Source organism: Penicillium chermesinum (assembly GCF_028974085.1).
Source record: "Penicillium chermesinum strain IBT 19713 chromosome Unknown utg000005l:1.0-4115287.0:1.0-4118363.0, whole genome shotgun sequence".
In the NCBI taxonomy this organism is placed as follows: domain Eukaryota; kingdom Fungi; phylum Ascomycota; class Eurotiomycetes; order Eurotiales; family Aspergillaceae; genus Penicillium; species Penicillium chermesinum.
Genome location: NW_026695315.1, coordinates 1,058,574 through 1,082,844, shown reverse-complemented (window position 1 = coordinate 1,082,844; position 24,271 = coordinate 1,058,574). Strand labels below are relative to the sequence as shown.

The window sequence follows — 24,271 nt, the reverse complement described above, 5'->3', positions numbered from 1 at the left end:
TGGGTTGGTTACTCAACAAGCCGGATGCGTAAGTTCAACCATTAGGGTGATCGTAGCACCATGGATCATGGAAATTTACCGTTTCAGCCTACCATTCCCATGGCAGTCAAAATAGCTCATGGTTTCGACATTTCTTAAGATTTAGTAAATCCAGAAGGGTTTGTCACAAGCCCGCAGCTTACCCACCAGAAGGTCGATGAATACTTGATCGGGATGTTCCCTGATTTAGGCGGTCTCTTTTCGAGAAGTTGATGGGGGACATCTCGGTACAAAGCGAGTCATGCAAGCATTATACTCCCGTGGCTTCTCGAAAGAGTTTTGTCCCTGTAAATATGCATGAGCGACTTTTATCAACCCGACGATAGAAATGATGCCGATGGACATGATAAAAGCGCTCTAAGACTCAGTGCCCTTCTCGCGCTGGCAGGAAAAGGGCCCATGAGTGACACAAACCACATGGGCAGATTCATGTGCTCTCTCGGCATCTTCCATAAGCCTTCAGGGCTGACGCAGACTACAGAAGTCTCGAAAGTCCCAAGGGCCCGTTCGAGTATGGACAAGAAGTACCCTTTCAGACCAGGACTGGCTGGGTCGTAGGAGCAAAAACAAAATGGCAGACGCACGGCAGCGCGCTGATACGTCCATATGAAGTTCATAGAGGCAACCCACCTCATGGGTTAATTGGTTTGCCCATCCAGGATAAGTTGCCGGTCGGTTCCCGGTTCATTTCAGATGCAGGCGGCGGTCGCGGCCACTCTTGGACTTCAAAAAGCGATTTCCAAATACCCTAGAAAACTTATCATGGGGAATCTTCGTATCGTAATAAATGACCGAAGACCTTGGCCCGGTACTGTGGGAATCAAGCATAACTTATTTACCCGTCAACCCGTCAAACGTGAATCACAACAACCACTAAACCCCTGGCACCGACGAGAAAATTCCTAACAGTTCCAAGGGCTCGTTTTTACGATGTCAAGCATATCGTGAACGACTAATTTGATGCAAAATGTAAACAGGTCCTCATGCAGAATGCTGCGGCGCCAAATGTGTGCTTTCTAGAAATTCTTACTGAAGACTACATCTTCCTCGACCAAAGCGTGTGGCGGGCACAAGCGGTTCCGGATGACCATTGTAGCATGGGCTTGGGAGTCGGGCGTACGCACAACGCCGCTGATACATGGTCTAAGCCTTGGGCGGGGGTTGGTTTACACCCGAGTAGACATGACGGCTGGAGAGTTGCAAAGGAGAACAAGCAAAACCAAACGGGAATTTTTTGCTAGGGTCTGGAGAAAAAGTCTGAAAAGTCATTCCTGGTTAATAAATTCCGATCCTGGTGACAGAATCCCTAATTGGGTGGCAGTGCCTGGAGGCTACTAAGGGATCTTCTATGCTCTTCGGGCTTAGCATAATGAAGTTTTGGATTTAAATGAAGACTCGTCAGGCATCATCTAACACGGGCTTGAAACCTGACATCGCAGCCTCAGCGATGCGTGGCACCGAGTTGCATGAGAAAGTTTGCAATCATATTTTTGTGACATAGTTAATGTCTTCACCTCCGTGGCCCCATATTTCGTGAACTTCCCTTGCTCACGCTTGTCCGTGAGCTTTTTCGGGGCCCGGGAGCGAAGACGTCCAGATGCTGTGAAGAGGAGAGGATTCTGGCTGGCAATCTTCTTAATCTCTCGCTTCGGGCAGTTTGAGTTAATCACCTCCTGGCTGAAGAGAGGTTGTCTATGGTCGTCTGTACGGTCTAGGATGGCGACGAATCGTTGTCGCAGGTGGCCCTCCTTCGTGAAGGCCATCTGAAATTGTTTCCGAACTCTGACTCTGTAGTTAATGACTGCAACCAGCTCTCCCTCGTCTAGGGGGTGTGTGTTCCGAATGTCTTCTGGCATTTCCCTTAGAGCCCGAGGTAGGACCTCGTCTCCTCTGTTTGGCATGCGTTTGTACTCAAGCATGACGGCCGAAGGATCGATCAACCCGGCTAGCGGGTTCTCTGAAGACGTTCCTTCTTCAACTATTGTACTTAGCTCAGCCATGTTCAGCTTCCTCCTAGGCCCTTCCTTGTTGACGTAGTAGCCGAGGAAGTGCTTGCTGATCCCTCAGTCCTGCCCTCTTCTTGGATAGGTTGAGCTGAGACATCTCTCATTTCCACGTCAGTCGGTAGTCTCTCCATGTCCAGTCCTTCTGCCATAATGCCGAGTTCAAGGGTATACCAGGTCCAGGAAACTAAGGGGAAGTGGACGCTGCTGTCTGTCAATTCTGAGATGGTTGTAAGAGCAAAGTCCGAGAGGATAGAAAAGATTGTCCACTATCAGCAGATCTGCAATTCTGAGATGAGGCGTAATCACAATGGACCAAATCATGTTGAATATATGGAGTTTATTGAAAAAAAAAAAGCTCAAGATGATAAAGAGACTGAACATCCTCAAACGATTAGTCGCCTCTCTGAGGGGAATATTCCAAGATTTTGAGACCTGTCTTCATACACATGCTTTTTCCACTAGCCTGTTCAACAGAGAAGAATAATGGTCGGCGAAAACCTCGTTTGATCCAGAAGGTGGCGGTGTTGGCAAGGGTAGCCAAACCTAGCATATCCCAGTGTCATCGGTCTATTATTGTCAATAACTCGGTAAAAACCAACCACGAGTGCATCTACAGTGGGACTGTGTATCATATGCTCGATGCATGAAGTGTCGGTAAGATATTTCTCGATAATCTGTTCAGCTTCGCCGCGGAAGGAAGCCAAACACAAGGAGTGGCGAGAGAAGCTCCTAAAGGACCGCTGTTATTAGATAAGGGCGGCTCCAGCCGCCTTAATGGAACATATCCTAAACGCTAACTTGCATGGAGGTTTTAGCAATAGGACTTCTGTCTCCGAGTAGCCAAAAAAGGGAGGGGGAGATAATAAACTCACCGCATATATCGGGCATGTAACCTCTCCCACCAGCCCACCCACATTAATAGTGACTGACATTCGGTATGCGAATCAGGATATCCTTTCTGCCAATCCCAGGGTGTGCTTCGGTCTTCCACGGCATATTTTGATTCCCGATCACGATTTCTTCTAGGTTTGCGAGGCGAGCTAGAACATCTTGAAAGCCGGAGGGCTCCGATCACCTGCTGTTACTGCTGTCCACGGAAGGCGTTGATGCCCATTCTTGCTGGCACTAAAACCCTCTGTTGGTATAGTTGTTGCAGGGTTGCAGAGGACCTCCTGGCTGCCTCTAAGCTTTCGCCGCCAGGACACGCAGGAAACAAGACGTGAACGAGAAGGACGCGAGGCTCGAGATGGTCGCAGCGCATGCTTGCCGATCCGCCCCAATCTTACACCGAAATTAGTCTCGAATTTTGCAATAAGCACCGGGGATATCGTAGCATAGAAAGGGAAAAAATTAGTGACAACCTAGAAATTCCCGTGAAAGCCCAGGGGCTCGAGTTTATTGCACGGGGCACAAATTGGTGGTCAGCAGTGCCGTATCTTTCCTTTTGGCGAGCTTTGGTTAAGTGCATGGGTTGAGATGAGTGAGGATTTATATTTTTGGGTTTATGTTTTTCCTAAATTCTGTACAAATGTGGAAAATACATGTAACAATACTCTAGCTTGTGATCCGAAGTGTTATGCTCAGGTGTGCCCGGGCCTGATGATGCAAGTGCGCAGTATAAAAGACCGCTTGGCCATGAAGACACTGGTGAACCTTCAGATGACCCTAACCCCTGCGAAGCAGACACAATGGAATCTATTGTTTCTCAGATCTATGCTCTAGTTGAATCTGCCGACAATGTCAGTCGGTTGAGCATTCAGAGAGAGCTTCAGAAGGTTCAATCCGAGATCCAGGGTCCTCATGATACCCTCATGGCTTTTGGCAATTCGGTTAGTTGCATTCCTTTTGCATCATGGTCCAGACAGAGGCTGACATGGTTGCATTAGAACCTGCTGATTGCGATGCTTCGTCTCGCAGTAGACCTTCGTGTGTTCCGGCAGCTTGTCAAGTCGCAGCATCCACTTACAGTTGCCAATTTGGCGAAGCCATCTAACTCCTGCTTGGAATTCATGGGTACACCTCAAAGATATCTGATTACGATGAATGAGATCTAACTGGAGCCACTAGAGCGGGTTCTTCGCTACCTGGCAGCCAACCTTATGATTCAGGAGACCGGCGTAAATGAGTATCGTGCGAACAACGTAACCTATGTCCTCGCTGATCCGAGAGGTGAAGGTATCGCCTATCATGGGTATGTCGTATCTTGGTTCTGAATCATCAACTATCTATCTATCCTGACTGCTAATGTTGATAGATTCGATGTTTTTGGTCCGGTGATTCAGGTCATGCCCAACTTCTTTGCCGAAAACAAGTACCAAGATATCACTAGTAACATCAACACGCCATTTCAGAAAGCATTTAATACCCAGCTTACTTGCTTCGAGTGGCTCGTGCAGAATCCGAAGCATTTCGAATCTTTGCAAAAAGTAATGACCGCTCTGGAGGGAGTGGAATGGACAAATGGATTCTCTCTGCTGGAGGAGGAAGTGAAGAAAATCACGCCCACTTCCCCTCCCGAGGAAACATTTTTCGTGGATGTCGGTGGCGGTCATGGCCACCAGGGCATTCAACTCGGGAAGAAATATCCAGCGTTACTGGGCCATCTCGTTCTTCAAGATCTACCAGAGACCATCAACAGACTGCCTCCAATCGAAGGCGTGAAAGCTCAGGCCGCCGACTTCTTCCAAGTGCAGCCAATTATAGGTACACATCACATCCACTAACATCGATTGGTTAGTATGGATACTTAGGACAGGAACTGACATCTGCGTAGGGGCTAACTTCTACTATCTGCGCCGAATCATCCATGACTGGCCCGACAAAGAAGCGGTTGTGATCCTTCAAAACATTGCCAGCGCAATGACGCCGAAATCTCGCATTCTGGTCGATGATGTTGTCCTTCCAGATACTGGTGCACATTGGCAAGCCGCAATGGCTGACCTCTCCATGATGTTTTGCTTTGGTGGAAAGGAGCGAACTACACGCCAGTGGAATTTGCTAGCTGATCGAGCTGGACTTCGCATCGAGCAGTTCCACACATATGCTGCTACCACATATACTGCGATCCTTGTAATGGCACTGAAATTTGAGTAGACTTTTATTCTCATTTCCAGGATGGACGGGTCATATTTTCTGTTTGGTGGGCAGGATAATCCCTGGTTTGCGGCCCCATTTGCACACGGTGATTGATAGTCAGTCGTCTCAGTTCGTCACGTGAATGGCCATGGAAATTTCGTCATCTTTCTGGAATGGATGATATATGTACAGATTGTGCCTCCTCTGGAATGAGAGGCATGGATTACTCAGAAACTATTTGCCAAGATAAGTCGCAATCCATAGTCTGTATTCCATCAGGGCAAATTACCTTCCAAGCTGATCGTCTTGAGTACCAACCCATGGGCCGAAAGTCGGAGTTTATGCAAGGTATTTCTTGCTTTCCATTTTCTTGCTAAGAATGGAGATTCATGCTTTACGCTAATTTTCAAGCGCTTTGGCACAGTCTTGCGTAGAATGCCATTTACATTTTTAGATTCATTGCATCTAAGCTTCTAGCATATATGTTACGGGGCATTCTTGAAATTTAGCCGAGCTTCAAACTGAGCCCCCGTACTAGTATACATTAATAGGTTCAACCTTGGTATCTAGTAACTAGTTACTAGTGATAGATCACGTAATCTATTCAAAATTACCTGGGCAAATCGTGCAACATCAAATCTGCAATATTCCTGACATATTCATGTCTTTTTATGATCCATCATTCTCCACGGTATTCTCTTTGTACACTTGAATACTGTGCTGTGCGAACTTGCTGCGCGCCCGAAGCCACGCGCCATATCGCTGGAACAAGAATGGAAACAAGCTGAAGACAGTCATTGCGGCCGCTAAGACAGAGACAGCAATATTCGAACCCAGGGCTTCAAACATAGGAGGCGCAAATAACGGAAACATAGCAGACATCACGGCCCGCGTTAGCCCGACAGCTGCGAAGACGCTGGACGAATACGAAAGATAACTATCCGCCAAGTAACCATTCAACACGATCGCTAGCTCATTGCGTCCGTATCCGACTGCGAATAAGGAGACCATAGACACGGCCCAGGGAATACTTTGAACCCTGGGGGAATTGTCCAGGCAAACCACCACAGTCCTAGCGCTAGCACCGGAGCCGCAAAGGTCAGCCCCTTGAGCTTGTACTCGGGCGACGCCAGATGCTCCCCTTTATCCTTTTTCTTGGCCGCTTGATGATCGATGATGCGGCCGGGGATGTTAAAAATAGAGGCAAAACCAAGTGCGAAGAATGGAAGACTTGACTGCTCCTGGTTCAGGCCCATGTCCTCGTAGATATGCGGCAGAGCCTCGGTAAAGAGGTATATGATCCCAAGCGCAGTCCCAACTATAAGACAAATACTGAAAACGATGGGTTCGGTAGAAATGAGCCGGATTGGCCGCAGAACGTTTGTTCGAAACGAAAGTCTGCCAGTCCGGTGGTTTGTCATGGTTGAGGGCCTGCAGGGAATCAATTCCCGTTTCAATTCGAAGATTCTCAACCTCTCGGGAAAGTAAGAGAGACGGTCGAGACTCCTTTATCGTCAGAAGTAGAATGGAAATAGCTGCCGTCACGATGGCGGCGATGTAGAAGATCCAAGGCCTAGTAATTGACTTTTTAGTATCATGTTCTCCTTCTCCCGTACGTGTGAATTCAACATACCAGCCAAATGCCTGTGTAATGTATGCACTCATGACGGGTCCAAGAGATACACCAATCTGAGCAACTCCGATATAAGGCAACATAGTCCATATGCGGGCTTTTGCATTAAAAATGTCCTCCATACTCCCAACAATAATAACAGTGGGGATAGACGATAGAACACCGGTCAAATATCGACCGACAACAGCCGCGGCGGGAGAGTCCACAGCACCTATCATCGCACACAGTCCGCTGTATGCTACTGTGCTTGCGACGTATAACTTCTTCCGTCCAAAGCATTCTGAGTATGGTGGAAACACAACATTCCCTAGCGCTTGGCCAAGCAGATACCTGTAAGGGAGTAAACGACAATTGATCTGCCTCAAGCAGAGATCCACAGATACGTACGTTGATACAAACATGAACTGGGCAAGTGTGATCGAGATATCAAGTCTTTCCTGGGACCACCTTGCAGCAGCCGACTGAATGGGAACGTTAGCTTGTAAAACATAGACCGCTTTGCCGGTGCGTGGCATACATACCCCAGAGGTACTTATTGCAGTGCTATGCGATCGATCATTAGTATGGTCAAGACTCGCGTGGTTAAAGTGGCACGAACGTATAGCATTCCAGGAGGATAATTATTCCAATGTCATATACCTTCCTCGCCAGTGGCCAGTTTCTGGGGTGCTTTGGATTATCAGGCGCCCATCGAATGTACCCACTGTCAGGATCTAGTTCCAACCGCAGGTTGTGGAGGGCGACATCGAGCGGCGTTGCTTCCTTCATAGTTTAATCGAGATTTTCGTGCATGTCCAGAAAATTCTAGTGAGGATAAATCCTATTTGTATGCTGTTGGATTTAAGATCGGAGTTATGAATACAGGGAGGATCTGCAATCCAAGGAATAACCCACGTTCCTGTGATATTACGCCAGCGAACTATGCGCCCTCAAGATGATAGCCAAATTTCCAGACACATACCGGAACCCCTGGAATGGATGATCGACCGAACTTACTTCCCAGCCGGTACGAACCTACCGTAGGTAGCGACGTAGCTATCGGAACTTGGGCCGGTCGTGATGTTTATTGTGGAGTTACAAAATTCGCCGACGATCTAGGGGCTTTACCCTCAATCATGGACTGGTCTGGGTGATCTGATGGTCGGAGGAACATCAATCGAAGACTCGTAGTTAGGAACTTCCTTCAAGTGCCTAGGTATGTTCAAAGCTATCAAGTCTGATAAGCCACTGAGTGGCAATCACAATGCATATAAATATAATAGCTTCGAAGAAAAATATTGTACAAATGGCAGTTAAAGGCCCGATCACATCTTACCACCGGTAATTTGTTCACCGAGTCTCTTGAGTCGTTCCTGGGTCACGTCCCAGCGAGTAGTCTCACTCTTCCGAGTCTCATTGACGAGAGCTGTGACAGTTGGAGGTTGACCAAGGTTCCAGATGTTGGCGCCTTCTTGGTGGTCATTGCGCCAGGCCTCGTTCTCACCGACAGGGAATACACGATCAATCTCCGCTGAGAGCTGTTCTTCGGTCGTGATGAATGAGCGGGCATTCATGTAGAGTTCCTGGATATCTTCTTGGCGCTGCGCATTCTTCTGCGCCAGGGAGGCCTCCAGTCGTGCTTGGGAAAGAGCAAGGCGTTGCTCGCGGTTCGGATCCGGGAGAGTCGAATGTTTCAGCGGCTGCATATCCTCGACAACGGAAGATCGAGTCAAACGCTCGTCTTCTGGCTCGGGTTGTCGCAGGATACGCTCTCGTCGAAGCTGGCTCTCAAGACTTTGCTGGAACATGGCGTTGTCCGTTTTGCGCTTGCGTTCGTACAATTGATTAAGCCCCTTTCGGAGATGATGTCGCCGCCGACCAGCCATCTCGATTTTGAATGCCTGTTTCTCAGAGACTGTGCCTTCCTTCTTGGTCAAAGGTTCTCGGGCGACATCGTCGAGGTATTTTTTGGAGGGTTTGTCGGCGCGGCGCGGCGGAAAGACTTCACGAGGCACAGGAAGTGTACCTTTGACGGAGGGCTTCACAGGAGTGCGGGTTTGGTAAGTTTTAGGGACGTCGATGAAGTTTGGTGACTCTGGGCCAACACGAAGGCCTGGAGTAGTTGCAAAACCGCGGACCTGCAAGCAAGCAGCCCGGCCAGCGCGGAGGGCAGTCATGCTGCCTAGATTGATCCTCTGGTCGGAGAATCAGTAAATTTGACAGACCTGATGTCTGACACTGATGAGTAATGGAATCTCAAAATGGTCGCTCCGGCTAGCGGAGATCTCATAAAAGGAGGATTAGACAGAAAGTAGCCGGAGAGCAACAGAAGCGGATTTTCCTTGGTCCGTGCGTGGGCTTGGCGCCAAAAAAAAATAGTTTCTTCCGCCTTTTTTTCCTCCCTCTTCTTGCGCTTCACCACTCCTCGTGTTTGGTCTCGCAGTTAAATTTTTCACGAAGTCCGAACTACCGTTTAGGAGATTCAAATATATCCTACTCATCATGGGTACCGGAAAAAAAGAGGCCACTCGTAAGGAGCGGCAAGGGAAGAATAGTGATGGCATGGGCAACGTTCGGACCAAAGGTGAAAACTTCTACCGGTAAGTTCATGCGATGTTCCCAGAGCAGACCCTCAAGTTTATTTGGTCTAACTTACTTCTAGTGATGCTAAGAAGATTAAGCACCTGAATATGTTCAAGGATGGCAAGGCTCGGCGAAATGCTGCAGGAGACATCACCGTAGCCGCCTCCTACCAGTCTCGCGATACGCCCACTGCTCGTATCGAACCGAACCGGAAATGGTTCGGCAATACCCGAGTCATCTCACAAGAAGCACTCACCTCATTCCGAGAGGCTGTTGCGGAACGTGCGTCAGATCCTTACCAGGTGCTGCTGAAGACAAATAAGCTTCCCATGAGCTTGATCCGAGACAATGACACTGTCAACGGCTTGAAGCAGCATCAGGCCAAGATGGAAATTGAGAACAACCCTTTCAATGACACATTCGGTCCCAAGGCTCAAAGGAAGCGAGTTAAGCTTGCTGTCACTTCGCTCGAGGACCTAGCTGGCGAGACCGCGAAAAATCAAGACTCATATTATGACAAGCAGGATCAAGGCACACACGAGGATGGTACCCCCATCGTCGCTAGTGATGTCACCGTCGGCTTCACTCAGGATAGCACCTTGACTACGTCTCGAGAGAGTGTTTTCCTCAAGGGTCAGAGTAAGCGTATCTGGAATGAGCTGTACAAGGTAATCGACTCGTCAGATGTGGTCATTCACGTTATTGATGCCCGTGACCCCAATGGAACTCGCTGCCGCAGTGTTGAAAAATACATTCGCGAAGAGGCTCCTCACAAGCATCTTATTTTCGTGTTAAACAAGTGCGATCTCGTCCCTACCGGTGTCGCTGTAAGTTTCAACTCCCCTTGTCTCAATCTGCAACCACTCTTCTCTTCCTATCATCCCAATTGCTTTTTTGCTTTTCCTTTTCTTCGGCCTTCTTGCCGTTCCATTGCTAAGTCAAGGCTTCTCCCTGCGACTCTTGTCGTATTTTTTTTTCCCTCAATGGGAGTCTGTCTGTTACAGCTTTGGTAGATTGATCCTGTCCCGCACCGAATTTCTTTCTGAAGCTAGGTTGATAGTCCTTCGTCTTGAAGGGCTATCGCAAGGGACAGATGTGCTTTGTTTAAGAGTTGAGGTCTGCTTCTGCCTTTTCTGGCGGCCTCATAGCAGAACTCTTAGTAACATCCCACACATTCTCATCGATCTACACTATTTGTTATTTGTTCTTGATTAGTGGCTAACATAGCTCTCATCAGGCTGCCTGGGTTCGTCATCTTTCAAAAGATTATCCGACTCTTGCTTTCCACGCTTCTATCAACAATTCATTCGGAAAGGGGTCCCTGATTACTCTTCTCCGCCAATTCTCGTCCCTGCACTCCGACCGCAAGCAGATATCAGTGGGCCTGATTGGTTACCCCAACACTGGCAAATCCTCCATCATCAACACTCTTCGTAAGAAGAAGGTCTGTACTGTCGCTCCTATCCCTGGTGAGACCAAGGTTTGGCAGTATGTCACATTGATGAAGCGGATCTACCTCATTGACTGCCCTGGTGTGGTCCCGCCCAATCAAAACGACACCGAGGAGGATATTCTTCTTCGCGGTGTGTGCCGAGTGGAAAATGTCGAGAACCCCGAGCAATACATTCCCGCTATCTCCGCAAGGTCCAGCCCCGCCACCTGGAGCGCACCTACGGGATAAAAGAGCCAAAGGACGCCGTTGATCTTCTGAGCAGACTAGCTCGTAAAGGTGGTCGCCTTCTCAAGGGCGGTGAGCCTGATTTGGACGGTGTTGCAAAGATGATCATTAATGACTTCCTGCGTGGCAAGATCCCTTGGTACACACCTCCTCCCAAGGCAGATCAAGGAGACGGCGCCGCTGATGAGAAAATCGAGGGCCGAGATGGTCGCCTTGGGGAGATGGGCCGCAAGCGTAAGCTTGATGAAACCGAACCTGCTGAAGAGAAAGCCTCTTCAGACTCCCAAGATGACGATGAGTTCGAAGGATTTGACGAGGATGACGATGATAACGATTCTATTGCGAACCTGGAGGTCAGCGATGTTGAAAGTGGCGAGGAGGACTGAAGAGCTGGTATCTCTTCACGCCTTGCAAATCTCCAATTCTGTAACAAGCACCACCTGAGCCGGCCTGATCGAGGCGACGAATTGAAGGCCCGATACTGAGCCCAATCCGAGTTTGTCTCGCATTTAAAGCCTGGTGATATTGTGCGCCCGCCCGGACTAAAAACTTTTGAGTTGTCGTTAGGCTCGACCGCATCACCTGGCTTCGGCTTTGTGGGAACCTTCTAGGACAGAGACGAGGCCACTTGGGCATTCGCGTCAAGCTGCACCTTTTGACCCGTCCAGACCAATGCTTAATGCCACAAACGTGCAGATGTGCGGCCCAACTGGAACTGCGCCATTGCCTGGTTTGTGGCCAACCCAGATCATTCTAGATACCCCGGTTCTTCCATCAATTGAAACCAAAAAGCTGTTCTTGGCTCCTCTCCATCTCTTCTATCGTAGCCTCGCCCGTAGTTTAGGCATTCCGTTGGACCAGCATAATCTAGCAATCGATCCTTGTCCCATTCGCCACCGTTTCCAGAAGCTCCAAAAAAAATCGGCCCAACCGTGGGTCGTGGGAGGATGGATCCTGGGGGCTTCACCGCCCGCGGGGTGGGCTCTTAGTTAACTATTAATCTCCGTTTAATCCAACTGCAGTTGCCACGCGCAGGTCCCCGAGATGTGCTTGCAGCCATGCCGGATCATATGTCGATGATCCCCTACAACGGCGGAAACCAAGATGTCGTTCTGTACGAGAGACCCTCCCGCTGGATTTCCTAGCTAAGCTAACCAGAACAGCCGACACAATGATTCCGTCGTGGTTTATGACCGCGACTCGCAGCAGATAGCTCTCCACAATGCATCTGAAGCTCCCGACAGCGATGTCGAGCTGGCGAATTGCCCATTGTGTCACCGACCCATGCGTGACAGTAGCAGGGGCCGTCATCGCAGCGATAGCCATCGCGAGGCTGAATTCATCAACCCAAACTACTTCCGCATGCTCAATAACAGCCTCCCAAGCTCCGCCAGCTCGTCGACCCCGCCTTCGCCTCGTCGTCGTTTAGTACGCCCTGCCCTTCCAGATGGCTCTGCGAATGAGGGACCTACCAGCGCTCCCTCTGAACAAACTCCTCCGCAAGGAATCTCGTCGGCCGCATTTAGCCCGGAATACTTCAAAAAGTTCTTTGTGGAAGAGAAACTTCTCGGTAAAGGTGGAAAGGGCGTCGTGTTGCTCGTTAAGCACGTGCTGGACGGCGTCTCACTCGGTCAGTATGCTTGCAAACGTGTTCCCGTAGGGGATGACCATGAGTGGCTGGAGAAGGTCCTCGGTGAGGTACAACTGCTACAGCATTTGTCCCATCAGAACCTAGTGTCCTATCGCCATGTTTGGCTGGAAAATGCCAAAATATCCACCTTCGGGCCAAGTGTGCCCTGCGCATTCATTCTGCAGCAATATTGCAATGCCGGCGATCTTCATAACTACATCTGCGGCTCTGTCCAGCAATCAACGACAGCGCAGCAGCTTAAGGACCGACTTCGCCGAAGATCCAAAGGCGAACCAGACATCCAGTTCGACCAAGCAGGAGCGCGCACACTCCAGCTTGATCAAATTTATTCTTTCTTCCGTGATATCACGGCTGGCTTGCGCCATTTGCACACTAATGGGTACATTCATCGCGACTTGAAACCCAATAACTGCCTGCTCCATGAGACTAGTGATGGGATCCGAGTATTGGTCAGTGATTTCGGTGAAGTCCAATCACAAAATGACATGCGCAAGTCTACTGGGGCAACAGGGACAGTCTCGTACTGTGCACCCGAAGTTCTGCGCCGTCAATATCCGGGTGGTCCTTTCGGCAACTTCACCTTCAAGTCTGACATATTCTCTCTGGGGATGATTCTTTACTTCCTTTGCTTTGCAGAGCTTCCATATTCCAGCGCGGACATCATTAACGAAGAGAAAGAAGATCTAGACCTGCTGCGAGAAGAGATTACTCGATGGACAGGGTTTGACAATGCTCGTCGAGTTCGTCGAGATCTTCCAGACAAACTCTATGACTTCCTCGAACGACTGCTTTCGGTGAATCCCGATCGTCGTCCCACGGCAGACGAAGTATTGAGCGGAATCCAAGTCGGCGCAATTACCAGCGACAGCTTTCGCTTCAAAAGAGCAAGTTCTGCGAGCCCTGATGTGACCGGAAGTACTCGCATTCGCCCTGTGGATAGCCCCCTGCCCTCGGCGGATGGACGCGCTCTCTCGCCTACCAAGAAGAATCCCTTGAACCAGGTCGCATACCGACATGATTCCATGTTTGACTCCAGTGGATCGAGAGGCAGTCCGACTCCTGCTTCTGAAGGGGTCATAGATAATCGGCCCTCACTCAGTCCAGACCGGGACTTGGTAGTGCGACCTCGGTACTCGACTTCTCCACCGATTTCGCCCACAAGGGCGAGCCATGGCGAACTTCACAGCGCCAACTCTTCTCCAGTTCATCGTCAACAACTCCTTCCTCCTCCCCCTAGACGATTTTCAATCCTTGAACCCCTCCGAAATCCTGCAGTCTCTAATCTTTCACTGCAATTTTCTCTCTTCCTCCTGAAGATTGTTACTGTGGTTCACCCCTGTTCCCCACTCTCTGTGAATCCGTGGGTCCTCTATCCTCTCCTTCTTTCGCAGGGGTGACACTTGGCTTCCATGATATCCGAATCCAAGCTGCCGTGGCCTTTGCCCATGTCACCGTCGTTAGTGTGCTTTTGCAGTTCGGTGCTCTTTGTGCTTGGCCTGGCAATTCTTCCACCCATCCCGCATATCACCCCTGACCCTGAACAGTCTTCCTCCTTGTCTTTTTTATTCTTGACCTGACGAATTCATGAATCTACTATTAATGCCCTCGAGATACCTTGTCCAGTTCGTTATGCGTTCTATGCTGCATATTCTATCCATGTACACAATTGGCGGTGGCAATGCTTCAAGTCTCATCCAGACCCGAAAATGCATGATATTTTCCATTAATACATGAGTGGAATTATCTCTATAGCAACACAAATCTTCATAAACGGGGCCATCAGGAGTATACCAGTAGCAACTTCTAGATTAGACAATCAAACTCCACGACTGCTTCAGACAAATTTCCGAGAGCGCGTAAACGATCCAATCCTGCCATGAACTCCGGATCATCGGTTGCGTTATCACGTTCCTAATCCCAGTCAGCCATAATGCATACAACTTTTCCTCTACTCTACGATCATGTGAATTCAAAGTGGAATATTTCCTTACCTCCAAGCTCTCCCAGCCCAGAATACCAAGAACTACATCCTCCTGGAGGTTCAAACTCTTCCCATGAGTAAGCTTGGCTTTCACGCCAGCTTTGGCATTGAGCTTCTGGACCGAATCCTCCCATGCAGCTCTGGCTTCGCTGACCTTGTCACTCGCAACACTGACCCGATAGATCTCCACTACAGGAGAACTGGCAGGCTCTGTAGGACTTTGATTTGTCTCGAATAGTTGCAGCTCCGGAGGTCCTAGCACGAAAGGTTTGACCAGGCCAGCGAATTCCTTGAATTTGTCAGAGCCGATAAAGTTGTGGAATGAGGCTGCCTCGTTCCATTCTACCTCAAGGGCCCTATTAACACATATCTCAATTTCTAAGACTTCGCGAAGACATTACCAAGGATTAGAGCCTCCAGGCCCTCGCCCCTAACACTCTTTCCGTCTTTACTGACATACCAACCCCGAAACATGCTGAGAATCCCTGGGTTGGGGTCTGTGAAATATTTCTTGAGTCCGGGGAAAATCTTCTCGACATGTTCCAGATTGGCTGGGTCGGGATTGACAGAGACGGTGACGATTTCTGTGATGGCCATTTCTCGAGATATGGTTGATGGGTGATTCTGAGATTGAATATTGGAATGCAGCGATGGGTATATTATTTTGGCTGGATGGTAGTACAATATTCGTTCACTGCGATGACTACATCTGACTATATACTAGCTACGTCGGCTTCGCAATGACCATTCTCGCACCACATCACTATAACCCATCCGGAGTTCAAAATTCCTTAGAGCGGAGTTTAGTTTCGAATCTCCCCCCCACTCAAGTCACTATCAGGCTGGAAAAGCCCAAACCATGAGTCCATACTACTAACAGTCAGAACCTTAGGAATGATTCCCCGGGGGCCAACCTCGATAGGCTTACAAATGGGGGGCGCTGCGGAGTTGCGGACTTTGGCCTGCGGACTTTGACAGCCCTCGACCTTCAAGACCCCCTAGAAACTCCCCTGCCCACCCCCCTAGCCCATCCCCAGAGCACTAACGATGCCTCGCATAACACGCCCAGGGCGCTCGCGCCAAAAATCATGCACCGCGTGCGCGGCCGGCAAGCGTCAGTGCAACCGCCAAACTCCGCACTGCGGCCGCTGCCTCGCGCGCGGGATTCCCTGCACATACATTCACGGGACGCCTCGCGTAGTGCAAGCTCGAGCCAGGAGCCCCGTTTCTTCAGATGACACACCTGCATCATTTGAGTCACTTGATCGGTCGATTCCGGATCTCTCCGATGAATTCCTCTCGATTGCAGAGGCCTCCGAGCCCTGGTTCTCGGGGTACGAGGCAGACGAGGACTTCTTTTCGTGGATGAGTCTGAGTCCGTCGCTGCTGGGGTTCCCGCAGCTGTCACCGATGGAGGAGACCCCGGATATCAGGCGCATCGACAAGTGGTCGAAGGAGCAGAGTCTCCGATGTATTAAAGAGTTCTCGCGGATGTTCGCCAAGCATCGGTGCACGCCGTTTATTCACGCCCGGTTGTACGAGGCGGAGCTGCCGGATGCGATGGCTGATGCGTTCACGGTGTCTGCGGCGTATCATGCGAAGAGTCCGGAGACGCAGGATCTCGTCTTCCGGATTCTGGAGAAGAAGAGCAGCCAGCTTGCGTACAAGGATTACCAGCAGGAATCGATAGCGGAACTGCTAGCGGCGGTCCAAGCCTTGGTGCTGTTTCATACTATCCAGTTATTCGATGGCGATATACGGCAGCGGTCTATTGCGGAGCGAGACGGTGAGCAGTTCATGCGTATGGTCGAACAACTACGAGTGCGGGCCATTGAGCTGGGCCCTGCGTCGACGTGGCAGGCGTGGATCTTTGGCGAGAGTCTTCGGCGAACGGTGATTCTGGCGTATTTTATGATGGATATATTCCAAACGCTGAAACAGGGGTATTGTTCGAATGTGCCTACCCTCAGTGTACTTCCCTTCACGGCGGGGGAGAACCTGTGGGAGGCAACGACGGATGCGTCATGGCAGAAGAAAGTGAGTAATGCAGATTCGACTATGGTCCTCTACGGAGACTTCGCATCATCTTTTAAAAGGGGCCGTCTGCGAGGCAAACTATCGCCTTTCGAGCGATTCTTACTCAGGCCTTGCGCGGGAGAAGAGTACCGGGAGATCATTGAGCTTCAAACCCCCGATAATGTGGGAAATGAATTATTAACGAATCAATGTATTGTAACGAATGTCTGGGCTGAAAAACAACCACATCTCCACTGTTCACATCCTAAAACCAAGCAATCATTGCCAATAAATCCCCCCCGTATGCACCCTTGCGAGCTCAGTACAGAGAAGACCTCCGGTAACAGACCATTCGGCGTAGAATGGAAGGTGATGAGGCCAGAGAAGCCCTCGTCTGATCTTGGAAGCTGATGTATGGATCATCCTATACGCGTGTCACCCGAAGGGAAAGTATGTCCATGTTCCCAATGCGTAAACAATGGGATCAGCTTCCTGCAATTCTACTGATAAGGTTCGTCTTTGGGTTTCCGTGAAAATGTGAAAAAAACTATACTATTCGGTTGTTATAGGTTCCGAATACCCTGGCAGAGCATTAAATCATAATTGGTGTGATATTTCAATTGTACACGTAAAGTGCTCATACGTTAGAGAGCATAGACCTGTGTCAGTGATCCAGAGACACTGGACACAGGTCACTTCATCCTCGCTGCTTTGAACTTACTGATCCGCTTTGGTGGCTCTTCAACGTTCAAGGGTACACCCTCGGGCTCCTCGTCATTGAGAAAGCCTCCGTGGTTCTGGATTTTTCGATTTCGCAAACGGTAAAATTCGCTTGCGATCTCTTTCCGATGAATTTCCTCATCAAGCTCATCAGGCTCGGGGCGTTGACTGGACCTCGGGCAGTCTCGCGCTCGACGAGCATATCAGCTAGAGTTTTGCCTTGAGGGGGCTGGGGAGCAGAGGGTGTATCCGAGTTGTCTGCGATCGGAGTTAAAAAAGGCTTTGGTTCTGAAGGGGTGGCGGGGAAAAGAGCTGGGGGAATAGCGGACGGCACGGCATTAGCTTGCTTTCGAACGGGTTGTGGTCCTGGAAAACCCGGGCTCGAGGTGGATGCAGCCAGCCCTGATGGGGCTTGCACTGCAGCGCGAGCACTTTTGAATCGAGAAACCTTCTTTGGTGCTTCAGCGTTCTGATGGCTCTCCGGAACACGATCGGTACGCTCAATAATGGCATCTGCAAGCGGGGGCGCCTCGGGCATTGGAGGCAGGGTCCTCTTCTCCGCGGAAGGAAGCTGCTCAATTGAGGGGCCTTCGGAAGAAGGAGCAATATCAAGTTCATCCGCAAAAGCGACACGCTTCTTGGCTTTCTTGTCTTTCTCTGAGCGCTTGGAAGCGTCACCCATTGGTACCTCCTCAATGAGTTCCACCTCTGGTTCGGCTTCTTGGATTTGTACATTTTCTGGGATCGCTCGCACGTCTTTGCCCATATTCAACATCTCGCGTCCGGTCAGTCTCTTTTCCAGTTCACGCATCTGTTGGTGATATTCCTCCGTGAGCTCCGTGTGGGAGCGACCGAATTCGTCCTCATCCTCGTCGTCAGTTCCAAATTCGAAGTCTTCGTCGTCCACGGAGAATTCACTGCCCTCCTCATCCAGTTCAAGCTCAGCAACGATAGCTCCAACCTCGTCAATGCCGTACTGGAGCATTTCACGGCGAAGGCGGGCATCTTCCGCTGATTCTTCCACATCCGTAACGGGTGGAACGCTGCGATCTTCGTCTGTGACCAATGAGACTGGCTGAGATAGGTCCAGTTCTTCGCCTGCCTCCTCTTGTGAAGAGGTTTTTGTCTCGGGGGGAGGGGCAGGGCTTGCGTCACTCGTTGCGGCATTAACAGCTGGCTGCGCTTCCTCGGCGTGGCTAGGCTCTGCGTCTGCACGGGGGGTAGTACCCTTGGCAGCAAGCTCCCTGGCTTTAGGGATGTCGGGTATATTCTCCACCCCGGCTTTCTTCAGAAGGTCTAGCAATTGTGGTGCTTGGTCGCCGGGATCGTTCACAGAGCTAGATATGATAGCTCCATCGTCATCCAATTCTTCAAAGATCTCCTTCATCGCAAAGTTACAGCCACCCTGCACTGGCGGATGATCTCCGGCATCTAACGCATAGAGCTCATCCTCCGCAGCCCGCAGGCGTTTTTCCACAATAGAAACGTTTTGCTGCACGTAATCAATTCTCCGTCCAAGGATATCAACAACTTGATCGCGTGATCTCCTCGCGCCCTTTGTATCGAGAATGCTTTTCATATCCTCTTCCTTCACTTGCGAGCTACCGAGTTCGCGGGAGACAAGAAGGAATTCGTCGGTTGTCGCGTCTTCATCAAGGCTCTTGACTTCGTCGCGGAGTCCATCGTAGTCTGCTTCGAGAGTGCGCCAGTGGTAGAGGGATTTCTGAAGTTGGAGGATGTTCTCTTCGAGGGCTCGTCGACGCTGCTCAAGAGCTGTCAGATTATGTGTGGGAACCCCCATGTTTCCAGCTTTTACACCAATCGGTCGATTCCGTGAAGAATACCAGCCTGGCCAAGTTGAGAAGACGGTGGAAAGAAATAGTCGAGGGGCAAAAAAAAGGTGAAGATGAAGAAAGTGGTCCGTGCGCGGGTGGGTCCGCTCTTTATCGGCAGCTTCGTTGATCTCCGACTCATTCATTCCTCCAACAAACCCCCCCCCCCACCATGGCCTCCAGAAATGGTGTCGACCGCCGGGACGACGATGGTGAGCTAATATTCTCTCCTCAAGATGTTTCTGGTTCCCAACTAACTCCATATTCAGAGGTTTGCCCCGTATGCAAGTCCTCGCGGTACCTGAACCCGAATATGCGGTTTCTCATCAACCCGGAATGCTACCACAAGATGTGTGAGTCCTGCGTGGACCGCATTTTCTCGTCCGGTCCATCCAGTTGCCCAGTTGCAGGTTGCCGCAAGACACTGCGTAAGAACAGATTCCGGGCCCAGACCTTTGAGGATATAGGAGTAGAGCGAGAGGTTGATATACGGCGGCGCGTGATGCACATGTAAGCCAACAGCCCTTTCAAGCGCTTGAAGTGCTTCCCAGCTGCTGACGATTCCCCCCCCCCCTCGCCAGTCTGAATCGCCGAGAAGATGAATTCGATAGCAAGCGCAACTACGACGACTTCCTCGAGCAACGCGAAGAGATAATTGCCAACCTAGTCTCTCGCATCGACGTCGCCAAAACCGAAGCCCAGCTCCAAGCATACGCCTCCGAGAATATGGACTCCATCCGCGCAAACCAAGCCCTTGAAGAGGAAGAAGCCTCCACCTTCCAAGCCCGCGTGACAAAGGAACAAGAAGAAGCGCGCCAACGCCGCCAAGCAGAACGCGACCGGCTCGACGCCGAGCGCCGCGAAATGCAAGCTGGCCGAGAAGATTTCTTATCCCGGCTGGCCTCCGGCTCCAGTGCAGACGCAGGCAAGATTGCTCGGGAAGGCCACAAGGTTCTTCTCAAGAAATCTTCCGCACGGCGCAGCGAGGAGGATCGCATTCGACAGAAACAAGCTGCGCTGCGCGGGTCCGAGACCAAGCGGACTGGCACGACTTTGTCTTCGGTGGAGAAGTCGGGCGACTCGGGGCTTATTAAGGGCTTGCGGAAGATCAAGACGCCTGAGCCGGAGAAGCCATATGATCCGTTCATGGGCTATGTGCCTGAAAAGCGGGACTATTATACTCTCAAGCAGTCCTACCCGTCTGGATATCTTGATCGCATCCGGAATGATCCCCAGGCGCAGGCCGGTGGGTATGACTTGCGAGAGTATTATTCTCGGACGCTTCTGGAGGCTTTTGCTGGGTTAGGCGTCTTTGTTGAAGAGGAGGTTACTCGGCGGGATGTCAGCCAGGCTGCTGCGACAGAGGGCGCGGCGGTGGCCGTCGAAGAATAAAATGGGTTTCGTGTGGTCTGAGGATTTTCTTGTCGGTTTTGCAACTTGGTACGGCGTATGTGGCATAGCGACGGCGCTTTCAATCTGCGTTTCTACAAAAAGTGTTATTTTTTTTCCCTTTTATTGGCATTGGAATTTTCTAGTATTGGCCATGAACAGGGCATTAATCTGCTCAAGGATAGCATGGAATGGTGCAAAGTTCTCCCTAGCTACATGCGTTATACTCTCACATAAGAGTTTACTATTTCACTGCCTAGGTATTCATGAGAGAAAACAGTCAATAGACTGACAAAAACATCCATTTGAATTGATTGGGTTCCCGCAAAAACAAGTGCAAAACAAGCTACGCTCAAGTGCTGATGCTAAAAAAAAAAACAACTTAGGTGCGCCCAGTAATCTCAGCTGTGCTCTCGATACCCTCCCAAGGCAAATCATCATCCAAATCGATCGGGTGCGACGATTTCGAGGTCCCAGTTATATCGCCGCCGGTTACATTTGCATCAATGCCAATAGACTCCAGGGTCATTTCCATCTCCTGCTCCGTCATTTCCTTCACGTTCCGGTGACTCTCAAGAACATCGAATAGAGAGTAAATTTGATCAGACTTCATATCAATCTCCCGCAAAATTAATTCAATCTTTTCCATCAAAGCCTTGCGCTGTTTCTTTCCGAGCGATGCATCCAATTTATTGAATGCACTCTGGTAGCTAGCGAGTTGCATCTTCAGGTGAGCCAACTCATCCTCGAGGGCCTTCAGCACATTGGCAAGCGCCACAGCGGGGGATTGCGAAGGGCGCATTGTAGGCTCTTCGTTGTAGATAGATGGCTTGGGCATGCGCTCAGAGACGGGTACGGGCTTGGGCACTTTGACAGGCTCGTGGTTACAGGCCCCGTCGTGAGGAAGGACATTCTTACAAACCATGCAGTTCTTCCCATTGTGCTGGGCAACGCCGTCCAGAGCCCGCTGTGCAGACTCTGGCAAGCGAGACGGGTTGCTGGCCGCAAGCTCAGCACGGCCAAGAGTAATATCGGGGAGGATGAAAGCAGATGTCATGTCCTCGATATTGCGGCGCTTCTTATGCTGGGCGACAGATGCGATAGAGGCGACAGAGTGATCAGAATGGCGTCGTGGGCGGTCAGCTGTGGGCACAACCAGGCTGTTGTCGCCCTCACTCGTAGCAATTGACCTGGTGGTAATATCGCCAGCCGCTGAGGCTGGACGGGGGATGGCAACTTTCGGTTCACGCAGTGATGATTTCCGTGGTAGAGGCGCCTTCAGGATACTCTGCCGCGTCGAGTTGACGGTCTCATTGGCAGGAGGCTCCCTCGGAGCACTCGAACGTCGCTGCTTTCGAAAGTTTCTTTCTTCCTCCAAGCTCTTGCGCAGTCGAGAAAGTTCGGATTCCTGAAACAAGTTAGCTGAATTCACATCCAGAGCGGGACTATCTTTCAGGGGAAAATAAAGAAGAAAAAACTCACATCCACGACGCTGAGCAATGTCAGGTCAATAGCGTCAGCAGAAGCAGTCTTGCTCTGCTCCGTAGCCTCCAATGGCTCCGATGCATCTTCCACGACTACTCTCTTGATTCGCTGCTTGCTGGTATTTGGTTGCTTTTTGGATGTCTTTGTTCCGGACTTCGCTGACTTGGAAGCAGATGGGCGTTTCGGAGTGGGCACATTGATAGAAAACAACTCTTCTTCAGCACGTTCCTTTTCTAATCGTGAGATCTCTTTTTCTACCTGTGTGGAGACACGAGCACGTGAGTCGTCGCGGCGTCGCGACTTCAAATTGGACCGACTGCTCTTAGCTGTCAGGTCCTTTGTGCTGCGACTCATATCACCACTTCGCTCAGTGTAACCCTGGCTATCATCGACGTCGGAGCCAGTCACAGAAGCCTCGGATTCAACATCCTGCTCATGGGACTTCCTCCCCGCGTATCGAGAGATTTGTGACCTCAACTCTGCGTTCTCCGCTCGCAGCGCTTCATTCTCGGCCTTCAGCTCACGAGTCTCAAGATAGGCCACGCCAAGTTGCGAGATGGCGGATTCTTTGTCCTGGTTCAAGCGCTTGACTGCTGCTTCCTGCACTTGAGACTTACGATCGGCAATGTCCAATTGATTTTGAAGAGCAATGTTCTCCGCCTCTAGCTTACTCTGTGTCTCGCTGACAGACCGCTTGGACACCTTCTTGCTGTCAGCATCGAAGGCGTATTTTTCGGGGTGACGAGATCTGCCCGCCTTGAGCGCCGCATTCTCCTCGCGGAAGTGCTCGAGCCGCTTTTCTGCGTCGGATTTGTACATCTCCAGTTCGGCTACCTTGTCTTGCAGGAGGCGCAAAGACACAAACAAAGCCTTCTCGTCGTCGGGGATTGGGACAGCATCGAGAGGAAATGCTCCCGGGTCAGGGAGACGTCGGTCGCGTCGTTCGGAGACACAAATCGGGTCGAGCGCACCCGATTCCGGGAGAAAACAGGCGTTCCATCTTCGTAAACACCAGAGACAAGTTCTGAAATGTTAGGGAGGTCGGGTAGGAGAAAAGAGTTGCGGGTCACGGTATCCCCCATGTTGTTGACATTTGTTTGTCCCGAAGCAACACGTCGAGGAGTACCTGCTACACTGCTCTTCCGGGTCTCTTTTGCATAAGCGTCTCGTGACGCGCGCTCGACGGCGTCGGCAATTTCTTGCGAGCTGTTTCTGTTTCCGAAACGCGTAGATCGTGGCTTCACGTCTATCGGGGCTGGACGCTCATCTCCGAGAAATGAGCCATCGTAATCATCTCTGACCTTAGCATGCATTTCAGAGAGGGTGCGGCGGTGGTCGCGTTGGTTCTTAGAGACCTGGGGACTGGCGAGTATCTCCTTCTGGGCTTGGTTGGCTCGTCGCAATTGCGCGTCTTTGCGTAGGTTTTCGCTGACAGCGCGCCGGGCGGTCGAACGAGCAGGGCCTGCCTTCTGAGGCGTGGGGTAATCGATTCGGACAGCAGGCGAGGAAGAGCGAACGCTGTTTTGAAAACTCATAATCGAGCTTCGGGAGTCGTCGAGCCGACGCGCGGGTTTGTTTACACCGCGTCCAAGCTCCAGAGAGATATCGCTGTTCGAATCCGACATATTGTCCATTTCGTCTTCCGAAGGAGACAGTTGGGAGAAGTCAGGAAAAGCTTTGTCAAGGGTGGAGGTGTGAATGTCCCAATCAGGGTCGTCCTGCTCGTCCTGTGCGTGCTGGTAGGTGTTAGGGAGTTGGGGACTGCCAAATTCACGGGTAGAAGCCAAAGCCTCGTGCTCGGGATCAAAGTCGGACAGAGTCAGACTCGCATCGGGGAGAGGCATAGTCAATAATCAAAACGGGCTCATGGGAAGGAACGTCCGGAGCTTGAAACTTGAAGTTGCGAAGTCCGTTTGTTTTGCTGCCGAGAATGTTTTGGTCGCGCGCGCACGGCCAATCACGAGCGGTCCTGTCCCCACATCCGGATCTAAACACTGTGAAGAGCTTGTTGTTTACTTCTGGTTCATCGGCCCAGGTGGAGGTATGAGATTGATGGAGAAAGTAGATTCTAACTAGAAGACTTCCAGTTTCTTCTTTTGGTACTATATGTTCTAGCCCTAATTTTGTCCGGTACTTCAGATTCCAATGTTCAACTTGTGTTTATATATAAGTCCACCGTAACTCGGTCACGTATACATGAGAGG

The 24,271-nt window shown here is 50.6% G+C and overlaps 12 protein-coding genes across 12 annotated transcripts; 6 read left to right on the top strand and 6 right to left on the bottom strand.

Moving 5' to 3' along the window:
- Nucleotides 1–1,448: 1,448 nt before the first annotated feature.
- On the bottom strand, nt 1,449–2,039 carry N7468_006556 (uncharacterized protein; the record flags this gene model as incomplete). Its single annotated transcript, XM_058475852.1, has 1 exon — nt 1,449–2,039. One exon carries the CDS (start codon nt 2,037–2,039, stop codon nt 1,449–1,451), a length of 591 nt encoding a protein of 196 aa, XP_058328742.1.
- Nucleotides 2,040–3,733: 1,694 nt separating this feature from the next.
- On the top strand, nt 3,734–5,138 carry N7468_006555 (uncharacterized protein; the record flags this gene model as incomplete). Its single annotated transcript, XM_058475851.1, has 5 exons — nt 3,734–3,874; nt 3,932–4,058; nt 4,113–4,236; nt 4,300–4,748; nt 4,819–5,138. The coding sequence occupies 5 exons, from the start codon at nt 3,734–3,736 to the stop codon at nt 5,136–5,138; spliced, it is 1,161 nt and encodes a 386-aa protein (XP_058328741.1).
- A 651-nt stretch (nt 5,139–5,789) lies between these two features.
- N7468_006554 (uncharacterized protein) lies at nt 5,790–7,521 on the bottom strand (the record flags this gene model as incomplete). Its single annotated transcript, XM_058475850.1, has 7 exons — nt 5,790–6,092; nt 6,152–6,438; nt 6,500–6,693; nt 6,754–7,083; nt 7,141–7,214; nt 7,275–7,296; nt 7,352–7,521. 7 exons carry the CDS (start codon nt 7,519–7,521, stop codon nt 5,790–5,792), a joined length of 1,380 nt encoding a protein of 459 aa, XP_058328740.1.
- A 536-nt stretch (nt 7,522–8,057) lies between these two features.
- Nucleotides 8,058–8,909, bottom strand: N7468_006553 (uncharacterized protein; the record flags this gene model as incomplete). The annotated part of the gene is made up of 1 exon (XM_058475849.1): nt 8,058–8,909. The coding sequence occupies one exon, from the start codon at nt 8,907–8,909 to the stop codon at nt 8,058–8,060; it is 852 nt and encodes a 283-aa protein (XP_058328739.1).
- Nucleotides 8,910–9,234: 325 nt separating this feature from the next.
- Nucleotides 9,235–11,379, top strand: N7468_006552 (putative GTPase NOG2; the record flags this gene model as incomplete). The annotated part of the gene is made up of 4 exons (XM_058475848.1): nt 9,235–9,332; nt 9,395–10,142; nt 10,553–10,900; nt 10,960–11,379. The coding sequence occupies 4 exons, from the start codon at nt 9,235–9,237 to the stop codon at nt 11,377–11,379; spliced, it is 1,614 nt and encodes a 537-aa protein (XP_058328738.1).
- A 561-nt stretch (nt 11,380–11,940) lies between these two features.
- On the top strand, nt 11,941–14,041 carry N7468_006551 (protein kinase IKS1; the record flags this gene model as incomplete). The annotated part of the gene is made up of 3 exons (XM_058475847.1): nt 11,941–11,970; nt 12,016–12,107; nt 12,157–14,041. 3 exons carry the CDS (start codon nt 11,941–11,943, stop codon nt 14,039–14,041), a joined length of 2,007 nt encoding a protein of 668 aa, XP_058328737.1.
- Nucleotides 14,042–14,447: 406 nt separating this feature from the next.
- On the bottom strand, nt 14,448–15,222 carry N7468_006550 (uncharacterized protein; the record flags this gene model as incomplete). The annotated part of the gene is made up of 3 exons (XM_058475846.1): nt 14,448–14,555; nt 14,636–14,981; nt 15,086–15,222. The coding sequence occupies 3 exons, from the start codon at nt 15,220–15,222 to the stop codon at nt 14,448–14,450; spliced, it is 591 nt and encodes a 196-aa protein (XP_058328736.1).
- A 450-nt stretch (nt 15,223–15,672) lies between these two features.
- Nucleotides 15,673–17,052, top strand: N7468_006549 (Zn(II)2Cys6 transcription factor domain-containing protein; the record flags this gene model as incomplete). Its single annotated transcript, XM_058475845.1, has 1 exon — nt 15,673–17,052. One exon carries the CDS (start codon nt 15,673–15,675, stop codon nt 17,050–17,052), a length of 1,380 nt encoding a protein of 459 aa, XP_058328735.1.
- Nucleotides 17,053–17,389: 337 nt separating this feature from the next.
- N7468_006548 (prefoldin-like protein) lies at nt 17,390–19,162 on the bottom strand (the record flags this gene model as incomplete). The annotated part of the gene is made up of 1 exon (XM_058475844.1): nt 17,390–19,162. The coding sequence occupies one exon, from the start codon at nt 19,160–19,162 to the stop codon at nt 17,390–17,392; it is 1,773 nt and encodes a 590-aa protein (XP_058328734.1).
- A 203-nt stretch (nt 19,163–19,365) lies between these two features.
- On the top strand, nt 19,366–20,585 carry N7468_006547 (TFIIH/NER complex subunit TFB3; the record flags this gene model as incomplete). Its single annotated transcript, XM_058475843.1, has 3 exons — nt 19,366–19,405; nt 19,463–19,703; nt 19,775–20,585. The coding sequence occupies 3 exons, from the start codon at nt 19,366–19,368 to the stop codon at nt 20,583–20,585; spliced, it is 1,092 nt and encodes a 363-aa protein (XP_058328733.1).
- Nucleotides 20,586–20,964: 379 nt separating this feature from the next.
- Nucleotides 20,965–23,911, bottom strand: N7468_006546 (uncharacterized protein; the record flags this gene model as incomplete). The annotated part of the gene is made up of 3 exons (XM_058475842.1): nt 20,965–21,990; nt 22,065–22,906; nt 22,933–23,911. The coding sequence occupies 3 exons, from the start codon at nt 23,909–23,911 to the stop codon at nt 20,965–20,967; spliced, it is 2,847 nt and encodes a 948-aa protein (XP_058328732.1).
- A 22-nt stretch (nt 23,912–23,933) lies between these two features.
- On the top strand, nt 23,934–24,143 carry N7468_006545 (uncharacterized protein; the record flags this gene model as incomplete). The annotated part of the gene is made up of 1 exon (XM_058475841.1): nt 23,934–24,143. One exon carries the CDS (start codon nt 23,934–23,936, stop codon nt 24,141–24,143), a length of 210 nt encoding a protein of 69 aa, XP_058328731.1.
- Between the last annotated feature and the right edge of the window lie 128 nt (nt 24,144–24,271).